The 16,775-nt window shown below is 40.1% G+C and overlaps 1 protein-coding gene and 1 long non-coding RNA gene across 4 annotated transcripts in view; one reads left to right on the forward strand and one right to left on the reverse strand.

Moving 5' to 3' along the window:
- The window catches only part of LOC141574752 (uncharacterized), a 20,242-nt gene continuing 3,467 nt past the window's right edge, over positions 1-16,775 (forward strand). The window contains exons 1-2 of the long non-coding RNA XR_012501800.1: positions 1-117; positions 16,265-16,316. This is a non-coding gene — a long non-coding RNA (uncharacterized LOC141574752). The remainder of the gene's footprint in view (positions 118-16,264; positions 16,317-16,775) is intronic.
- The window catches only part of BPNT1 (3'(2'), 5'-bisphosphate nucleotidase 1), a 20,322-nt gene continuing 14,747 nt past the window's right edge, over positions 11,201-16,775 (reverse strand). For all 3 annotated transcript variants that reach the window (XM_074351637.1, XM_010974006.3, XM_010974004.3), the window contains 3 exons: positions 15,193-15,390; positions 12,842-12,947; positions 11,201-11,820 (listed from right to left, as the gene is read on the reverse strand). In XM_074351637.1, the coding sequence (XP_074207738.1) occupies positions 11,672-11,820; positions 12,842-12,947; positions 15,193-15,390 (453 nt within the window). In that variant the 3' untranslated portion in view covers positions 11,201-11,671. The remainder of the gene's footprint in view (positions 11,821-12,841; positions 12,948-15,192; positions 15,391-16,775) is intronic.

Genomic DNA, 16,775 nt, shown 5'->3' on the forward strand with positions numbered 1-16,775 from the left:
AGACGGTATAGTGGACGACATTTTACGACACATCGTAAAGCAAGGAGCCGTCCGCAGCGTGCCGGGCGTTCACCGGAATCCCAAAACAAAACAAGCAAACGGGGTGGTCTTCTGTTGGTATGTAAACGCAGAAAAAGTGCTGGAAGCATACAGGTCGACGGCCACGGTGACACTGGGGGTGAGGGAGGTTTTTCTATGTTTACTCTTTGTTTTAAAAAAAATGTATTTTCAAGAATTATCTTCGTACTTGATAATGGTGGTGGAAATAAAAGAATTTATTTATCAAAGGCATTGCTGAAAGCCGTTACCCCAGTCTTGGCTCTGTTCGCCTAGGCTGCGCAAGCGTGCTTTTAGAGGGTCATCGGATTCCTGCTCTCTAAGCCTTGCGGTGCGTGTGTGCTCGCGAGTGCTCTGTAAGCATATTCCAAGGGCTGTTGTTACGCACAAGGGGCCAGAGATAGATCACAAAACACATCTCGACCTCATCACCCCCTCCACCGTCTCAACCTCCCAAAGGCTTCTCTGTTTTCACTAGGGAGTGCCGCTTAAATTAAATATGAGACTTGAGTGCTTAATGCAGCTATAGAGGCGTTACCCGTGCCTGTCCCAGCCCCTCACCAAAGACGGCTGCATCTCCAGCGTAGGCAGGGCACCCGCAGCGGAATAGGACCTGTCCCCTTACCCCTACCTTCCTATAAGAATCTCTAGGGATGGGTTTCATAATCTCATTTTACCAAGTTTCCAGGTAATTCTATGCACAACAAGCTGTGCCCCCCTCCCCTTATTTGGAGTTGAACAAGCTGGGTTTATTGCTCATTTCACTGAGGAAGCACACACTGTGGGGCATCTCACTAATAAGGAAGGATTTATTACAGGATTTGGGCTTGTGGTAGGTAATTTGGGGAGCAGTTCAAGAAAGGGGTTTTGGTTTGGATGGATGCTGCCAGGAACAGGGAGCAATGGTGTGGTTGGCTATCTTAATAAATCCTACCTAGTAGGAGGGAGGAACAAAGCAAGGCTCAAGCTGTGATTGGTAAAGCAGCAGCAGGCACTCATATTAGCCAGGACGGGCATGTTTGACTGTTTTTGTGGCTTGGACAATGTTCACATTTTGTCTGTGTTCAGACGGTGTTATGGCGTGGTCTTGTCTTGATTCATCACAGTCACAGCAGGGCCTTGTCTGACGATGTTCTGTGAAACTGTTTATGTTCAACAGGAGAATGCCAAGGCCCAGCTGTGAGTGCCAGGCCAGCTGGCTGTGGGGCTGTTCCTCTTTCTTAACAATAATGATTGCAAACCATTGTGTAGCACTGTTCTGAGCGCTTTATATAAGCGAGTTCATTTTTTCCTTCCAACAACCCTATGAGGTGTATATTGATATGGTATTACCCCGTTTTCCAGATGAAAACAGTTTTTACTTGCCTAGGAAGCACTAGAACTGAGATTCACTTGCAGGCAGTCTGGCTCCAGAGGCTGTGCTCTTATCACACGGCTCTGAGGGAAGGGCAGACTCTCTGGGTTCCAGTCCTGACTCCACCATTTCATTTCCCAGCCTCATGGCTGTTGACAGGTGGCCTAACCCTTTTGAGCCTCAGTCTGCTCATCCGTTAAACAGGTCCAATAATAGTGCCTATCACACTGCGCTTTTCTGCCTCTCTTTATTGAAATTGATTTCTCTTCTGAACGCTCTGCTAACTCTCCAGATTCTTTTTTGCTGAAACCGTATCTTAGATGTCATTGGATTCCACATAGTGCCTGGCACAGAGTACTTCCTACTCTATCATACTTGGTACCAGTAAAAGGCCACAAAGCTACTGATTGCCAGGAGAGTGGGGGGAATGATACGAAGTTTACTTTGAAAAATATAATTAAGAATTGTGAAACAATGAAAATAAATTTGCATCTTCTGTTGTACAAAATGTAGGTGTTCTTGCAACTATGTGTTAATTCTTAGAACAAAGAATAAATTAAATATTGAATGTTTCTTTTTACTGTTTAGTTTTTGCTGAGCAAGAGCTCTGGACTAGGAGCTAAAGAGGTGTCCTTATGGAAGGCACTGCCATAGTGCTGGAAAGTGCTTAAGAACAAAACTTCACACATTTCTGCCTATTAGTGACTCACTAACAAACTAGAATCGATTTTATTCATTCCACTTTGGGGCAAATGCAGGAAAGTGGGCTTGCTCTTCAACCAGCTAGTCTGAGGGATATCAGGAAACCAGGTCTATGGGAAATTTGCAAAATGGAAAACAGAAAGTCAACTGGGATCTTACCAAGTTTAAATTGTACTTATGTACTTGTATTGCCTCATTACATTCTAAGAATGATTCAATCCTTCAATTCCTTACTTAGAAACATGTGGTAAATCATTTTAATTAAGGAAAGCAGACAATAAGAATATAAAAGGAAAGCGACAGCAAAAGAAAAGCTAGAACACAAAATAGATGGCCTGAAATCCTATTCACCTTCTTGGGGATGAACTACAAAATTGGACTCAAAGCCAAGAGAAAAACTACTTACTATATGATGAGGAAAGCACAACTGTTTTAATACAGACACCAGAATTAAATACAGAGACATTCTCAAGGTGCCTTATAGAGAGGGTACCATAAAGGTTTCAACACATACTACAGTAATTTTGGTACATTGTTCATTCAGCAGTATGTTTAAAGTACATCCCATGTGCCAGGCAGTGTTCTTCGTGCTAAGAATACGTATTAAACAAAAACAAGGTCTCTAAATTCATGGAGTTTACATTATAGTAGGATGAGGCAGATAATAAACAAGCTGATTTCATAAAATAATAAGTTTTATGAAAACAATAAAAGGATATGATGGAATTAAAAAGGGTAGAATCAGAGAAGGGGAACCTCAGATACAGTAGGCAAAGAAAGCCTCTTCTAGAAGGCAGTTAGATGGAGCCAGCCGTTCATAGATCTGAATTTTGTCACTGGAGGGGACAACTTATTTATTTCTCAAAAAACAAACAAACAAAAAAAAAAACCCACGTTTAGGTCCTGCTTTGGAGAATCTATCAAATGCATATCTCTGATCCAAACCAGCCCACTGTTGTCACTAAGGTCTGAGCCCTCCAATGCCAAAAACCATGTCTTATTCATCTTTGGGTCTCCAGTGCTATGCACTGTGCTTGGCTTCTATAGAAGGTTCTCAATAAATGTTGAAGTGAATGAATGAGTGAAAGAATGAATGAATGTAAAACAATCTATAATACACAATGCTAGCTCAATAACCCACCTTGTAACACGTGTGAGGACTTTAAAGACATGAGTTAAATGTAAAGGGCCCATATGGATTTGTAGGGACTGGAGGAGGAATAATTTAGTCTAGTTCCTTATCTAATGAGATTCTTGATGCTTTAGTTAGAAATCAGTTCTTTGCAATTAAATTTATATAACTCTTACTGGTCCCCCTGTTTCAATCTGCAGTTTATTTACAACAGAAAAATAGAAGTTCAAAGTAAGTTTTTCTGTTCACCTCTTGCTATTAACAAACCACCATAAAATTTAGTAGCTTAAAGCAACACCACCATTTTCTTCTATCTCATGTTTTTGTGTGTTAGAAATTTGGGCAGTCCTTGACTGAGTAGTGAATAGAAGCCCCAAGTGACGTCAAGTGAGGTTATTTGGCCCCATTTAACTAGAGGCTAGGGTGGTTGAAGTTACAAAAGGACTTCAGATCAGGTGTTGAGGTGGGAAGTCTGGAAGCTTGGGCTCAGCTGGACCCCGCTTGTCCACATTTTCTCAGGTCTTCTCCATGTGATACTTAAGCAGGGTAGTAAGACTTCTTACATGGTGGCTGGCTGCCCCAACAGTGGAGGTTCCGAAAGACCAAGACGATACTGCAAGGCTTCTCCTGTTCTGTCTTTGGAAGTCACACAGCATCACTTCTAAGGCACTAGATTGGTGACCAATGAGTCACAGGACCCACCCAGATACAGGAGAGGGGACTAAACAAAGGCATGAATATCAGGACGTGTGGTTCATTGGGGACTAGAGCAGATTGAATTGTGTCCCCTGGAAAAGATACGCCCAAGTCCTAGACCCCAGTGCCTGTAAATGTGACTATTTGAAAATAAAGTCTTCGCATGTGTAATACAGTTAAGGATCTCCAAATGGCAGCCTCCTAGAAAGAGAGGGAGGTCTGATGCACAGGGGGAAAGGAGATGTGAAGACGGGCAGACACTGGAGTGGTGCAGCTACAAGCCAAGGGATGCCAAGGACCACTGGAAACTGCCGGAAGTGAGGAGAGAGCCGTGCCATGGAATGGATTCTCCCTCAGAGCCTTCCAAAGGAACCAGCCCCACTAACACCTTGATTTTTGACTTCTGACCTCCAGAAGTGTGAAAGAATGAATTTCTGTTGTTTTAAGCCATGCGGTTTGTGGTAATTTGTCGTAGCAGCTCTAGGAAGCTAACAGAGGGGCAAGCTTTAGAGACTAAACATTTGTAGTAACAAAGTTTAAAAACTTCAGCGTCTTGACTGCATACAGATCTTTGTATCATGTATGTGGTGCTTTCATTGAGACAGTTTTCTACTCTTGGCTGTGACTCTTACAGAAAACTGTGAAGAGAGAACTGTAATTATAAAAGCTGTCATATGTGCCATGTTCAGCAGATGCTAAAGAAAGAAAATGGTAATTGTGGATAACTTTTTTTTCTTCATAATAGCTGTGGAAAGCACTAGGAAAAAGTTTATGTACCCTGTTCTTAAGTTTAAAGGGAATATTTTATTTAAAAAGATCTATAGGCCACATTCTGCAGCTCAAAAATTCATGTAAAAGAAAAGTTTGAGGTGAAGAAAATATGAATCAAAAAATGAAAAGCATGATAGGTCTTTAGTTTGACAATACTAGCACAGGGCTCAGTGAACCAAACACCCGATTTGTATTTGATCTGTTTTATCAGTTCCGGAACTCAAAAAAGAGGACAACATTTTCTTTTCCCCTGTTGGTATCTCATCAGCATTAGGCCTCCTCTGTGTAGAGACCTGAGAAAATACTGCATTTGAAATTCAGAAGGTGCTTTACTTTAATGAACACCAAACAAAGAGCTACAACAGATCATGTTGAAAAGTCAGGAAGTTTCAAAAGCTTTGGACTGAATTAAAGAAACCCGCTGATGCCAATGAACTGAACATTGCTAACAGACCCTGCGGAGAAATGCTGTATCAATTTCTTCAGGAATGCTTGGATAACGTTAAGAAATTTTACCTAGTCAGTGTGGAGTCTGCTGATTTTGTAAATGTTGCAGAAGAAAGCAGAAAGATTAATTCCTGGGTGAAAAGCCGAACAAATGAAAAAACTCAACGACCTGCTTCCCAAGGGCTGTCTCAGCAGCGCTGCCATCCCGTCTCAGGTGCACAGAGTCCTCTATCAAAGGGCAGTGGGATCAGGACTTTGATAAAGAAAGTCTCCTGAAGAGGGAGAATTTTGGCTGAATAAGGATGTGAGCAAATCGGTGCAGATGATGAAACAAAGCAAGACCTTTCAGTTCACCTTCCCGGAGGGTATGCAGGCCAAGGTGCTAGAAATGCCATACAAAGGAAGCGTGGTGTTGCTGATGGAAGCATAATTGATTGTGCTGGTAGGAACGTGACTTTGCTGCTGCCAAATGAAGTAAATGGCCTGCAGAAGTTCAAATACAAACTCATCAGTGAGAATTAATAGCCTGGGCAAGCTCATACAGGAAGAACAGGAGAGGCGTGGATTTGCACTTACCTCAGTTCAAAATGGAAGAGAGCCATGACCTCCAGGCTGGGCTGGGAGCTCTGGGGATGGTGGACGCCTTCAGTCAGTAGGGGACCGACTTCTCAGGCCTGACCAGGAGCTGTGGTGCCATGGTGTTGTCGATGAAAACAATCAATAAAACAATCAATAATAAGAATAGAAAAGAGGTTTATTGGAGCCAAACAGAACTAGCCCAGAAATCCAACTCCAGGATTACTCAGAAACTGCTCCAGAGAAGCAGGGAATTCAGCACAATGTTGTATCTTGTCAGAACGAAGAACATTAAACAAGTCAGAGATACATTTCTTCAAGGTTTCAAAAACAAGGAAACAGACCACACATACACATACATCACGTACAGGAGGGCCTTGGCACCTGGGAAGGGAGTCTCATTGTCAAAGGAGGACCAGCATCATCATCCCAGGAAGGTGGGCCATTTGATCTTTCTTTTTAACATGGACATCCTTTACTTCTGGTCAGTGTGCCCTTTTCTTTAATAATTAAAGCAGATGTACAATGTATGTTTGATAGGCCACAAACAGGCTGTTTTAGTTAGCCCAAAAGTCAAGTTAACTCGTGTGTAAGCCAGAATGACGTCCCTGTATCTCAGTCTATGAAAGTTTCATCCACGTCTAAATCCTGCCCAAGCTCAACGCGGAGGTGACTGAGGAGGGCACGGAGACTGCAGTGGCCACTGGTGTGGAAACCGCTCCAATGTCATTACCAATTTATGAAAATTTCCACTGTGATCACCCTTCCCTGCTCTGAATCAAGCATAATGAAACCAACAGCGTTGTCTTCTTTGGCAGCACCTCTTCCCCTCAGACGCTATTAGCCCGTCACTACTTTCGGGAAAAGTTCACAAAGTTGTTCCAGTAAATTGATTGCTAGAAATAATGGATGCTCTTTGATTGCTTTTCCTTTCCAATATTCTAGTCATCACTAGGAATTTAACAGTTGCAATAGCATGCCTGTCAATCTTTGTCTCTCCACACACATGCAAAGCTACTATTTTCCCGTTAAAATGCCCTTTGGACAAAATGTTCAACTTAACGATAAGTTAAAGGGATATTTCAATGCTGTATTTTCTAAATCTGAAATATCATTCTGTTTGTGACCTGCTTTAAAAGAACGAAATCAAATTACACCTGCTCTCCAAACTCAATACCTTGGACATCTACAATTCTTTGAATGTAGGTGGTTTCCGGGACCCTTACATGTCTAATTTTTTAAATTTTATGAAATAAATTATCAGTAAAACAATGACTTACTCAAACAAAACCAAACAAAAAAGGAGAACATACTAGCACAACTTAGACCTTGTATTATAGTTGCCTTGTTAACATCCTGTATTCAGTCTTACTGTTTCAGACCATAATTGCCTGTTTTGTCTTTTGTACTGTAAGCTTCTTGCAGACGATAACTTTTGTTTCACACCTTGTTTCTGTTCGCAATTTTGCTTTGCCTGGAATAATTTTCTCCCAGATTTTCATAACTGAAATCTTAGATCTGAATACACCCATCACCTTCTTTCGATGTCTTTAGCTTTTTTGTGGGTGTACTAATCTTGCATTTCTTGTCTGTAGCCTTTCAGGCATCATTTTAACAGACGAACCTCTTTTAAACATATATACAAAAGCAAAAAGCCTTGGAAAGATAGTCCCATAACTTGTCCAGCCTCATATTCTCCCTTGATGGTGTATCTCAGCCAGAATATTAGACAAAGTGTTTCGCTTGAATTCAGAGTAGTCTGCAATCACCTTTCGTCAGATTCTTCTTCTGTTTTTATATTTATCCTTTTAAAATAGCTTAGCAAAAAGCTCCTCATGCTGCTACTTCCATTCCTGGAGTTGTGTTGGCCCTTCTATTGCATATCTGCTTTATTTATGATTATATACTCATAATTTCATTCAAACATAAAACAATGAAAGGACCTTTTATTTTTCCTGGTCACAGTGTCATAAATGGCCAAAGGATGATGCCGATTTTTTTCTAAGTGTGTCAGAAACACTTCAGTAAAGTTAAATGAGGTAACGCTTGGAGGGGAAATTAGGAAACTGTAAAGTGCTATACGATGCCATTCATTAAGCTGGGGAAACTTGTATCATCGTGCTCAGCATTTCTCTTATGACTATTAAGAACCCCAAGGTGAATGTCACAATTCTCCATGGTTATGGGCACTTCCACTTCGTCAGCCTATACGTCACGTGTCTCACTTGGGGATACCTATTCCAGATTTGGTCATAGCTTCCTTCTATATAGTAAGCAATGTGTTTACACGGTGCTAGTACTGTAATACATTCCTCTGATATTTTGAAGCTATTCTCTTCCTGTTAGTCAGTGTGACTTTTAAAATTTCTTTGGTATTAAGTTTCATAAAGGATCCAACACAGTTCCCTGCACATCACAGATGTGGATTATTAGTGAGTGATTGAATCCTATATGATGTATAGGGAGAAGATTGCTGTTTATTTGCTGAAAAATCCTTTGATCTCTTTTCAAAATTATTGTCATACTGAGTGTCTTCTACCATATAATGCACTACAGACACAGAGGATCCTGGAATCATTTATCCAACAAGTGAATAACCAGACAATCTGTTTCTGAACACCTTCAGTGATCACTTTGACAGTAACAGTGCAGGTGCATTGGAGTGGGCAGAACTGATGGTAGAAAGATCAGCTAAGATGTTAAATCCATGAGAAAAGGTAAAAGATGAAGGCCTAAACTAAGGCAGTAGACATGAGAACGGAGAACAGAGAACAAGTTTCAGAAATATTTGGGAGGCAGAATCGATAGTGACCGATGGGATACAGGGGGAGGGGAGGGTGAGAGGCGCGCAGGTACGCCTGGGTTTATTGCTAGACTTCAGCTGGGTGGCTGGGTGGGTGGTCATGTCATCATCTTTAGATGGGAAGATAGGAGGGAAAACAGGTTTGGCAAAGTATTTGGTCCCAGACTGATTTTTTGAGACTTTTTCTAGGATGTCTAGATGTAAATATCCTGTAGCAGTTGCATATTATAAGACTGAGGCTTAGTTGAGATGTCTTTAAAAAAAATGATTCCAGTATTATATGTATCATGAAATGATCACCCTAAGTGTACTTACACCTGTCACCGTACATAATCACAAGGGTTTTCTGGTATGAGAACTTTGAAAATCTCTTCTCTTAGCAACTTCAAATATGCAGTAGTGTTCTTAACTATAGTCACTATGCTGTGACTTCCCCATGACGTCTTCATTTTATAACTCTATAAAAGTTTATAACTTGTAACTTTATTAAAGGTTGTACCTTTTGACTCATTTTCACCTTTTAGTTGGAATGTCTTGCTAGAGATGTGAGTGGTGGTTAAAATGTTGATAGACCAGCAGGAGAATAAACAGCTGTGCTGTACAGTATGGGAGACACTAGCCACATGTGGCTATTTAATTTTTTTTCACAGCTTCATCAAGATATTCACACCATACAATTCACCCATTTAAAGTGGACAATTCAGTGATTTTTAGGATATTCAGAATTATCCAATTATTACACAATTTTAGAACATTTCATCACCCCAGTAAGAAACAGCATATCTTTTATTAGTCACTCTCATTTCCCCTCAACCCTTAAATAATTTAAAAAAATTTTTTTAAGGTTGTACATGGCCTCTGCCTACCTCCACACCCCCGCCTTGTAACACTCTTTGTTCACTTTACTTCAGCCCACTCTGGCTTCCTGTTCTGTTTTTTTTTTTTTTTTTCTTCTTCGTCTCTCTTCTCAGAGACAACGTGCTTATTATTTGCACTAGTAATCCCAGCTCTTGGCATGGTTTACCTCTTTCATCCAATTTTCAGCTCAGACATCACCTCCTCAGAAGACATGCCCTCTTAACCTACAGGATATCCACCACCTGCCCTCCCTCCCTCCCCCAGCTGCTTCCTACCCCATCTTCCTACTTGATTTCCTTTCTAGCACTTACCACAACCTAATTTCATTTATTTGTGTATTATCTGAATTGATTCACAAGGAACAGACGTATGTCCACTGCTGAATGTTCGGTAGTTAGAGCGATGCCTAACATATAGCAGGTGCTCAGAAGATATTTGTTGAATAAATGAATGATGGAATGAATGGAGGCCAAAGTGAAAGAAACCCTGGTATTCTGGGGGAACTGCAGATGGTTGAGCATGGCTGCAGTCAGTGATGAGAGGTAATACTGGAGAAGGAAGAAGCTATAACATTAAGAGGTTCATAAGTCATTATAAGGAACTTGCATTTCATCCTACAGGCAATAGGAAGCCACAAAAGATTTTGAGGAAGTGAGTGGCATTACTAGATCTGACTTTCTTAAAAAATCATTTGGAGACAATGATAGATGGATTAGAGAGGAATAACAGTGCAGGAAGGAAGATGAGTCAGGAAGACACTGCAGGGATTCAAGGAAGAAATAAAGGGGTATGAGTGTGTGAACTAAGTAGGGAGTGGAGAGAGGATGTAGACTTCCAAATGTGTCACTTGGATAACTCATGTTATTATACAGGAGCTTGTAAATATCTTCAACGTTATTCGCACATTGCAGTTAGATTTTTTTTTAATTAGGTTGAGTCCACTGTTTGTGGAGAACTCTGTTCTTAGAACAAAGCAATTTCCAATCATGGCTGATTATCAGGATCATCTTGGGGATTCATAAAATAACTTAAGGAGGGGTAGGCAAGAATGAAGAGTTTTTAGACATAATAATTCAGAGATACCCATGAGGCATCAAAGAAATCTAGAGTGTGAGAGTTCTAAGCTAGATACAAATTTTGGAGTTTATGGGTAAAAGGCCCTTGAATGAAGCCATATGTGTGGATTAGATCATCTAGAGGGATCTAGAACAGAATCTTAGTGAAAACCGACATTTAAGGGAAGGGGGACAATACTGTAGGGGGAAGAAGAAAATCAGGACAATGAGAAGAGAGCTGCAAGAGGGAGGGGCCAACGGTGTCAAAGCCACAGAGACCTCTTCCCGCCAGATGGCAGCTACTCTGTAAGCTAGTACTCCATTATCTCCCAGTGAGTGCTACACTTAAACATTATCAAGTCCCTGGAGTAGCTGTCTTAAAATACACAGAGTCAAAATCGCGAGGATGGAGACTGTGAAGTCACATTTTTTGAAAAGCTTCCTATAGGATTCTGACATACAGTAGGTTTGGGAATGATTAATTTCAACCACTTGTTTAGTCCAATAACAGAGAAATTTATTTAAAAGCATGGGACATACACCTTATAAATAAAAACCTAGGCAGAATGTCAGGATAATTTTCATAGCCTGTATTGTAATCCCCCCGTGAAAGGAATAAGAGCAATGGCCTAACTTTCCACAGTTCAGCAGCATAATGATGCCACAGGAATAAAGTCACGCCCCTAGTAGACAGTATTTAATTTTCAAATACTTAAAAATAAAAAAAGCTCATGAATAACAGAGAGAGCTACAATTAAATAATTTATTATTAAGAAACTTTTCCCCCAAATCTGTTTCATCGACATGCATAATGACATTTTAATGTATTCATAATGGGAGTAGGAAAAGTTTTTAAATTACTGTGAAAAACAAGAATGAGATTCAGGTAACAACTTGTGGTTCCACCCCCTAAAGAAATCTGGTTTACGAAACAGGAATGTTGATTAAGCACTTGACCAGGATAGCCAATTGGAACTAAACTTTCCTCTCATTTCTCCAAACAAAGGAGGAAAAGAAATGTGACATATACTGACTTTACAAATTTTCCTGATGTCAGAATTGGTCTGGTTGATTCATTAATCAAGAAATTTAAAAATTCTCTTTTTTTCCTCCTAAGTAACCAAATATAAATTGGTGATCAACCATGAATAAGGTAAAGGTGGCGCTCCAGTTCCATCCAATTAGTTTTAAAATCCTGGCTAAGTCAGTGAGATTTTCCTTTAAGGAACAAGTGCATTTTTAACAGATTCGGGAACTCGACTTGCATAGTAGTCGTAATTCCTCAGCGTGGCCAGGACTCCTGCGGAGTTCATGTGCTTCACTTCCTTGTTATACTGAAGGGCATTTCCATGGATATCGGTTAACTTGCCTACAGAAAAAACACCAACATAACGTCAATGATCATTGTGTTTCTAGTCGTTTCCTCTTGTTTCCCTATGCAATAATATCCAAATAATTCTGGATAAAATAAGGAAGATAATGCGTGACCACGAAAGTCAAGTGTTAATTCACTCACAATTTAAGGCTACAGAGAAACTTAACAAAAGGCTAAAACATTGTATTTTCCTCCCTGATTAAAACAATTTCATTTAGCATTTTCAATTTATATTTCTTAGTATCAATTAATTTCTCTTTTCCTGTGGTGATTACTCTTCCTATTGGCTATATTCCATTACCACTATTCCTGGTTTCAAAAGTGTTTTCTTCATTCTACCATTTAATGGTAATACTTTATTTGGTAAGAATTTAAGTGAACTATGTTCATAAAACATAACTATTATATTACAGTTTTCACCTAACATTCTAATGAGAAGATTATGATGAATTTTACTTCCCTGGCATGCAACAGGCTGAAGTATCAATACAAAATTCTGCTAGAAGAAATGATAAAATAAAACTCAGGTGATTAAGAATAGACGTGACCTGATGTCTATTTTAAATTGAAAAAAATCATCTTGCTGTGTATATATTTGCAATATATTTTTAGTCAGATTAAAAAAATCTAACTCTATGATCTTTAGCACTAGCACTGAGATAGTTACCAATGGTGGCTTAAAAGAAACTCAGTGGAGTGATGATAATGATGATGAATATTTTACTTTTCAAGGAAAGAAATCCCCAAATCATTAAAGCCATCAATTAACAAGGGCTTCATTAATTAACTGTATGCAGAGCAAGGTCCCAAAGAGACACTGTAACTAAAGAAAAATGAATTCACTGACAATCTACTTCCTCAACCAGAAATGCAGGGGTTGGACTACATAATCTGTAACCTTCTGTCTTTTATATCCTAAGAGTCTAGGTAAAGTAGTATTACTGGAATATTATATCCTAGCATGATAGAAAAATTGTGTAAGAACGATAAATTCCCCCAAATAAAATGGACTGACCTCCCACAGCGTGCAAAATGACTTCTGGAGCACAGGTATCCCATTTCTTACATCCAGGACTCGCAAATACGTAAGCAGAGGCTTTGCCTTCAATCAGCTGAATAATCTGTAAGGTTAAAGGTCAGTGTTACTCCTGGACCATGAAATGACTGAGGTACAAATAAGAGAAACTGCTTGTTGCTATAAAGTCTATTTCAATTCCTCTGTCAGACTCAACTTAGGTTAAAGTCCTTGGCAGGTTTCAATAACATGAGTATTATGAAGAAATATATAGGATACATGCATGATAATATAGTGACCTGAGGGAGGAAAAGTGGTCAAAGAAGCCACAAGGATATCTGAGCAGCTTCCAAGTTAAAGTTTTCTTTTTTAATGTTGTTTTTCTTTCTTACTATAAAAGCAATATATAGTTGTTGCAGAAAAACTAAAGTTTTTAAATTTTATTAGAAATCTGAGCATTGTTACATGAAGGGTACAGAAATATCAACTAGCACAATAATGTATACATTGTAATAAGTCCTGACAGATGTGCGATGCTGACCAGTCTGACAAGCTAGTTTCATAAGTCTTTGTTTTGGAATCATATCTGTTGCTGTTTCTGCTACCAAAATATCAGTTTTTAAATAGTCATCCTAGTAACTCCTGTAATACTCATACAAAACTGAGGTCACTGGTAGAAACTGTATGTCTCCAACAGTAACTTGCTATCAGCCTTTCAGTGCGTCACTTGGCTTGTTTTTCGGTTATACTGTAAAATAATGAGTACTGCAAAATTCATTCTTTAAAACCTGAGAGGAAGAGCCTGGGAGGATGAGAAAAACCTCAGTGAACACAATGCAACTAGTTATTCTTTCTAGGACCACTGTATTCAAGAACACCTTGAAATGATTAAACCCTGCTGTGGACTTTCGAGTAAAAGCTTTTTCTTTCACTTAGCAAATGTGTGTCAAGTCTTACTATGTGCCAAGAACTGTGCCAGGTATATTTTTTGAGGGGAAAGAGGCTGTAGTTTTCATTAGATTCTCAAAGAGGTCCTTGATGTAAGAAAATTAACAACTGCCCAACAAGCTCTTTTCATAGGACATAAGGTGGGGGCTGTACAGGAGGGAACTTTGTTCCTACTGGGAAGGGTGCCCCTTGGGAATAAAAGAGGTAATTGGGTTTTGTAGTTACAAAAGTAGGGCCAAAGAGGAATCATATTTCAGTGAATACCAGGAATATATTTTTACTTTGAAATGTTTTTTCAAATAGCATTATTTTTAAACTTTCATTTTTCATCCTCTTATAAGTAAATGCTTTTAGAAAATCTAGAAATAGTTGATTATTGCCTCGAAACAGTAGGTGAGGAGAAACGAATTCCATTCAGTTGAAAAAATATTTATTATTTGCCTCCCCTGTGCCAGGCACACAAGTGTGAGATGCATGTGCCTGGGGGTGTTCAGGGTTCAGGATATAGAGGAATTTACATCTCATTCTCATAGGCTTGGATTTTAAATTCTTATGAAGCAGAATCATCCAGGGATTGGGGGCAGGGGAGTGACATATGGTAAGCTTTGCATTTTCAGTTGCTCTAGTGGCATTGTGAAGATGTGACTTTGAATGGGGAGACCAATTTGGAAGCTACTGTAAAGCCTAGGTGAGGGATGATGACAGGCTTCAACTAGGGCACTGGCAGTTGAAATGGACAAGAAAAGACATTAGGGAAGAATTAAGAGGATCCAGAGGTAGGACCCGATTGATAGGGTGGGAGAAAGGAAGGAATCTAGGGTGGCTTTCAGGTGCCTGGCTGCAACAGTTGGGAAAATGGCAGTGCCATCAGGCAGATAGGGGTTGGGAGAGGAACACGTCTGGGGGCAGGTAGAAAGAGGATGGGCTCAAACTGGGCTGAATCGGAGATACCTGAAGGAGGTCATCATGATGCTATTCAGGGACAATCAGATGAGAAGAGATCAGGGCTAGGGATGGAGATCAAACTATGTTCCATTTCATAAGTTTCTCAGGTGGTTGGGAGCCTAGATGAATGAATGGGGGGGAGTACCCAGGAAGGAGCAGGGAGGCCCATCCTTAGAGTTGGTAGGAGAAAGGTCTAGGATGTAAGAGAAAATAAGGGCTGGCAAGAGGCACAGGGTCTTATCTTAATGACTTATATTATGAGTACCCTCTCTTAGATAAAAAAGATTTGAACCGCAACATTAAAAATAAATTCAAGTGTTGCTGAAATATGTCTTTAACAGCAAATTACCACCCTGAAGCCCTTCTCCTAAACTCTTCGTTCACATTTTTTCACAAGCTCAGGATGGCCTTCCGTGACTCAGCTGCATTTGGGAGTGAATGACGGACGGTCTTCGTACCTTATTTCCCGCTCCTCCCACTCTCAGCACATCGTCTGGCTTCATGGCGGTAATGCAGTCAGTGACCAGCTTGCTGTTATGGGACCGGGTGGTGGTGATGATGTGTTTCCCAGCAGGCACTTCTTTCAGCTGAAACCCGAAGGCACCTAAACCTAACACTCCCCAGATTGTTCTCCCTAGCACGGCATCCGGGCCTGCCTATGTCAGCGGGGGAAACAGCAGCAAAGCTTGTCATCACTTGGAGAAAAATGTTCGCCACAGATAGAACATTTAGTTATATTAGCAGCATGATTTTTTTTTAAATGAAAACATGATAATGTTATAAAGTACAACAACAATATCATCGACAGAGAACTCTTCCTGAGAGAATCAACTGATTATTCTCATTGTTCTTTTGGTTAATGATCGGGTTTCAAAGATATTGAAGGGAATTTTTGTTATTCCCTGGAGTCCTCAGGAAAGGCAAATATCATATACTGATTCCTGTTCCTCTCAGATTAATCTGACAATCTCGTTATTGTATTTGAAAACAGCTGTTCACAAAAGGTACGTAAGTTGCCAGGAAATGAGATACCATGGATTGATCACTACTTTTTCAATGTCCAGGGAACAGTAAGGATCATGTTACTATGGGAACAGGTCATGGTGATAATCTGTTTTGCTCTATTGAGACAAAGCGACTGAACAAGCTAATACTGAAGAGTGGCCATGGAAAATGGGGTCAGGGTTAAAGACTTTACTGAGTATTGTGGCAGTAAAATGGCAATGACAATGCAATCCCAGAATCTGTATTTTCCTTTGCAGAGCCCACAGAATTTTCCACCATATTGTTTTAACTTATACTTCATCTAGAGAAACATAACCTGTATTTCATGGCAAGTAAACCTGATGCACCAAACGATTAACACAAAGTCACTGAAATACCATTATATTAATACAGTAAACAGACAGATGTATATTTTACTGAATATGAAACATGTACCGGGTACCACACTAAGTGTCTTACATGTGTTATCTCATTTAGTCCCCAGAACAATCCCATGAAGTAGGTATTGTCATCCTTATTTTGCAGATGAGAAAAATGAGATTTGGAATCATTAAGAAACCTGAAGGACTCTAAAAAGGTAAGAATCAAAGTCAGGCTCAACTGTGTTCAAAGCCAATATTTTCATCACTAAACTGTACCATCTCAGTTTACTTGTCAAAATGCTTTCGAACACATCATCTTTTTTGCCCTATTGCAGTACTCTGGGCACTACGACAGTGAAGCATGCTTATGTTGCAGGGTTGGATTCCCTGGGAAGGGGACTCTGAGATAGGGAGAATGTTTATTAAGGAGCACCCATGGGATTAACATATGTGGAAGGGAGGGAAGGCAGCGTGAGTGGACAGAGGGCGACACTGAGCGGTGATGCAGACACAACAGCTTCAGCCGACCCTGTGGGGAGTTCTGGAGCCAGAATGGCTTTTCAGGGCTGTGCCCAATTGAGGAGAACACATCCCAAACTGGGTTGAAATGCCAGGCCTTTATACCCCTCCAATAACTGGTCACTGGAAGTGGACTCCCTTGGGAAGGGGCGTGT

Source organism: Camelus bactrianus, chromosome 23 (assembly GCF_048773025.1).
Source record: "Camelus bactrianus isolate YW-2024 breed Bactrian camel chromosome 23, ASM4877302v1, whole genome shotgun sequence".
NCBI lineage: Eukaryota > Metazoa > Chordata > Mammalia > Artiodactyla > Camelidae > Camelus > Camelus bactrianus.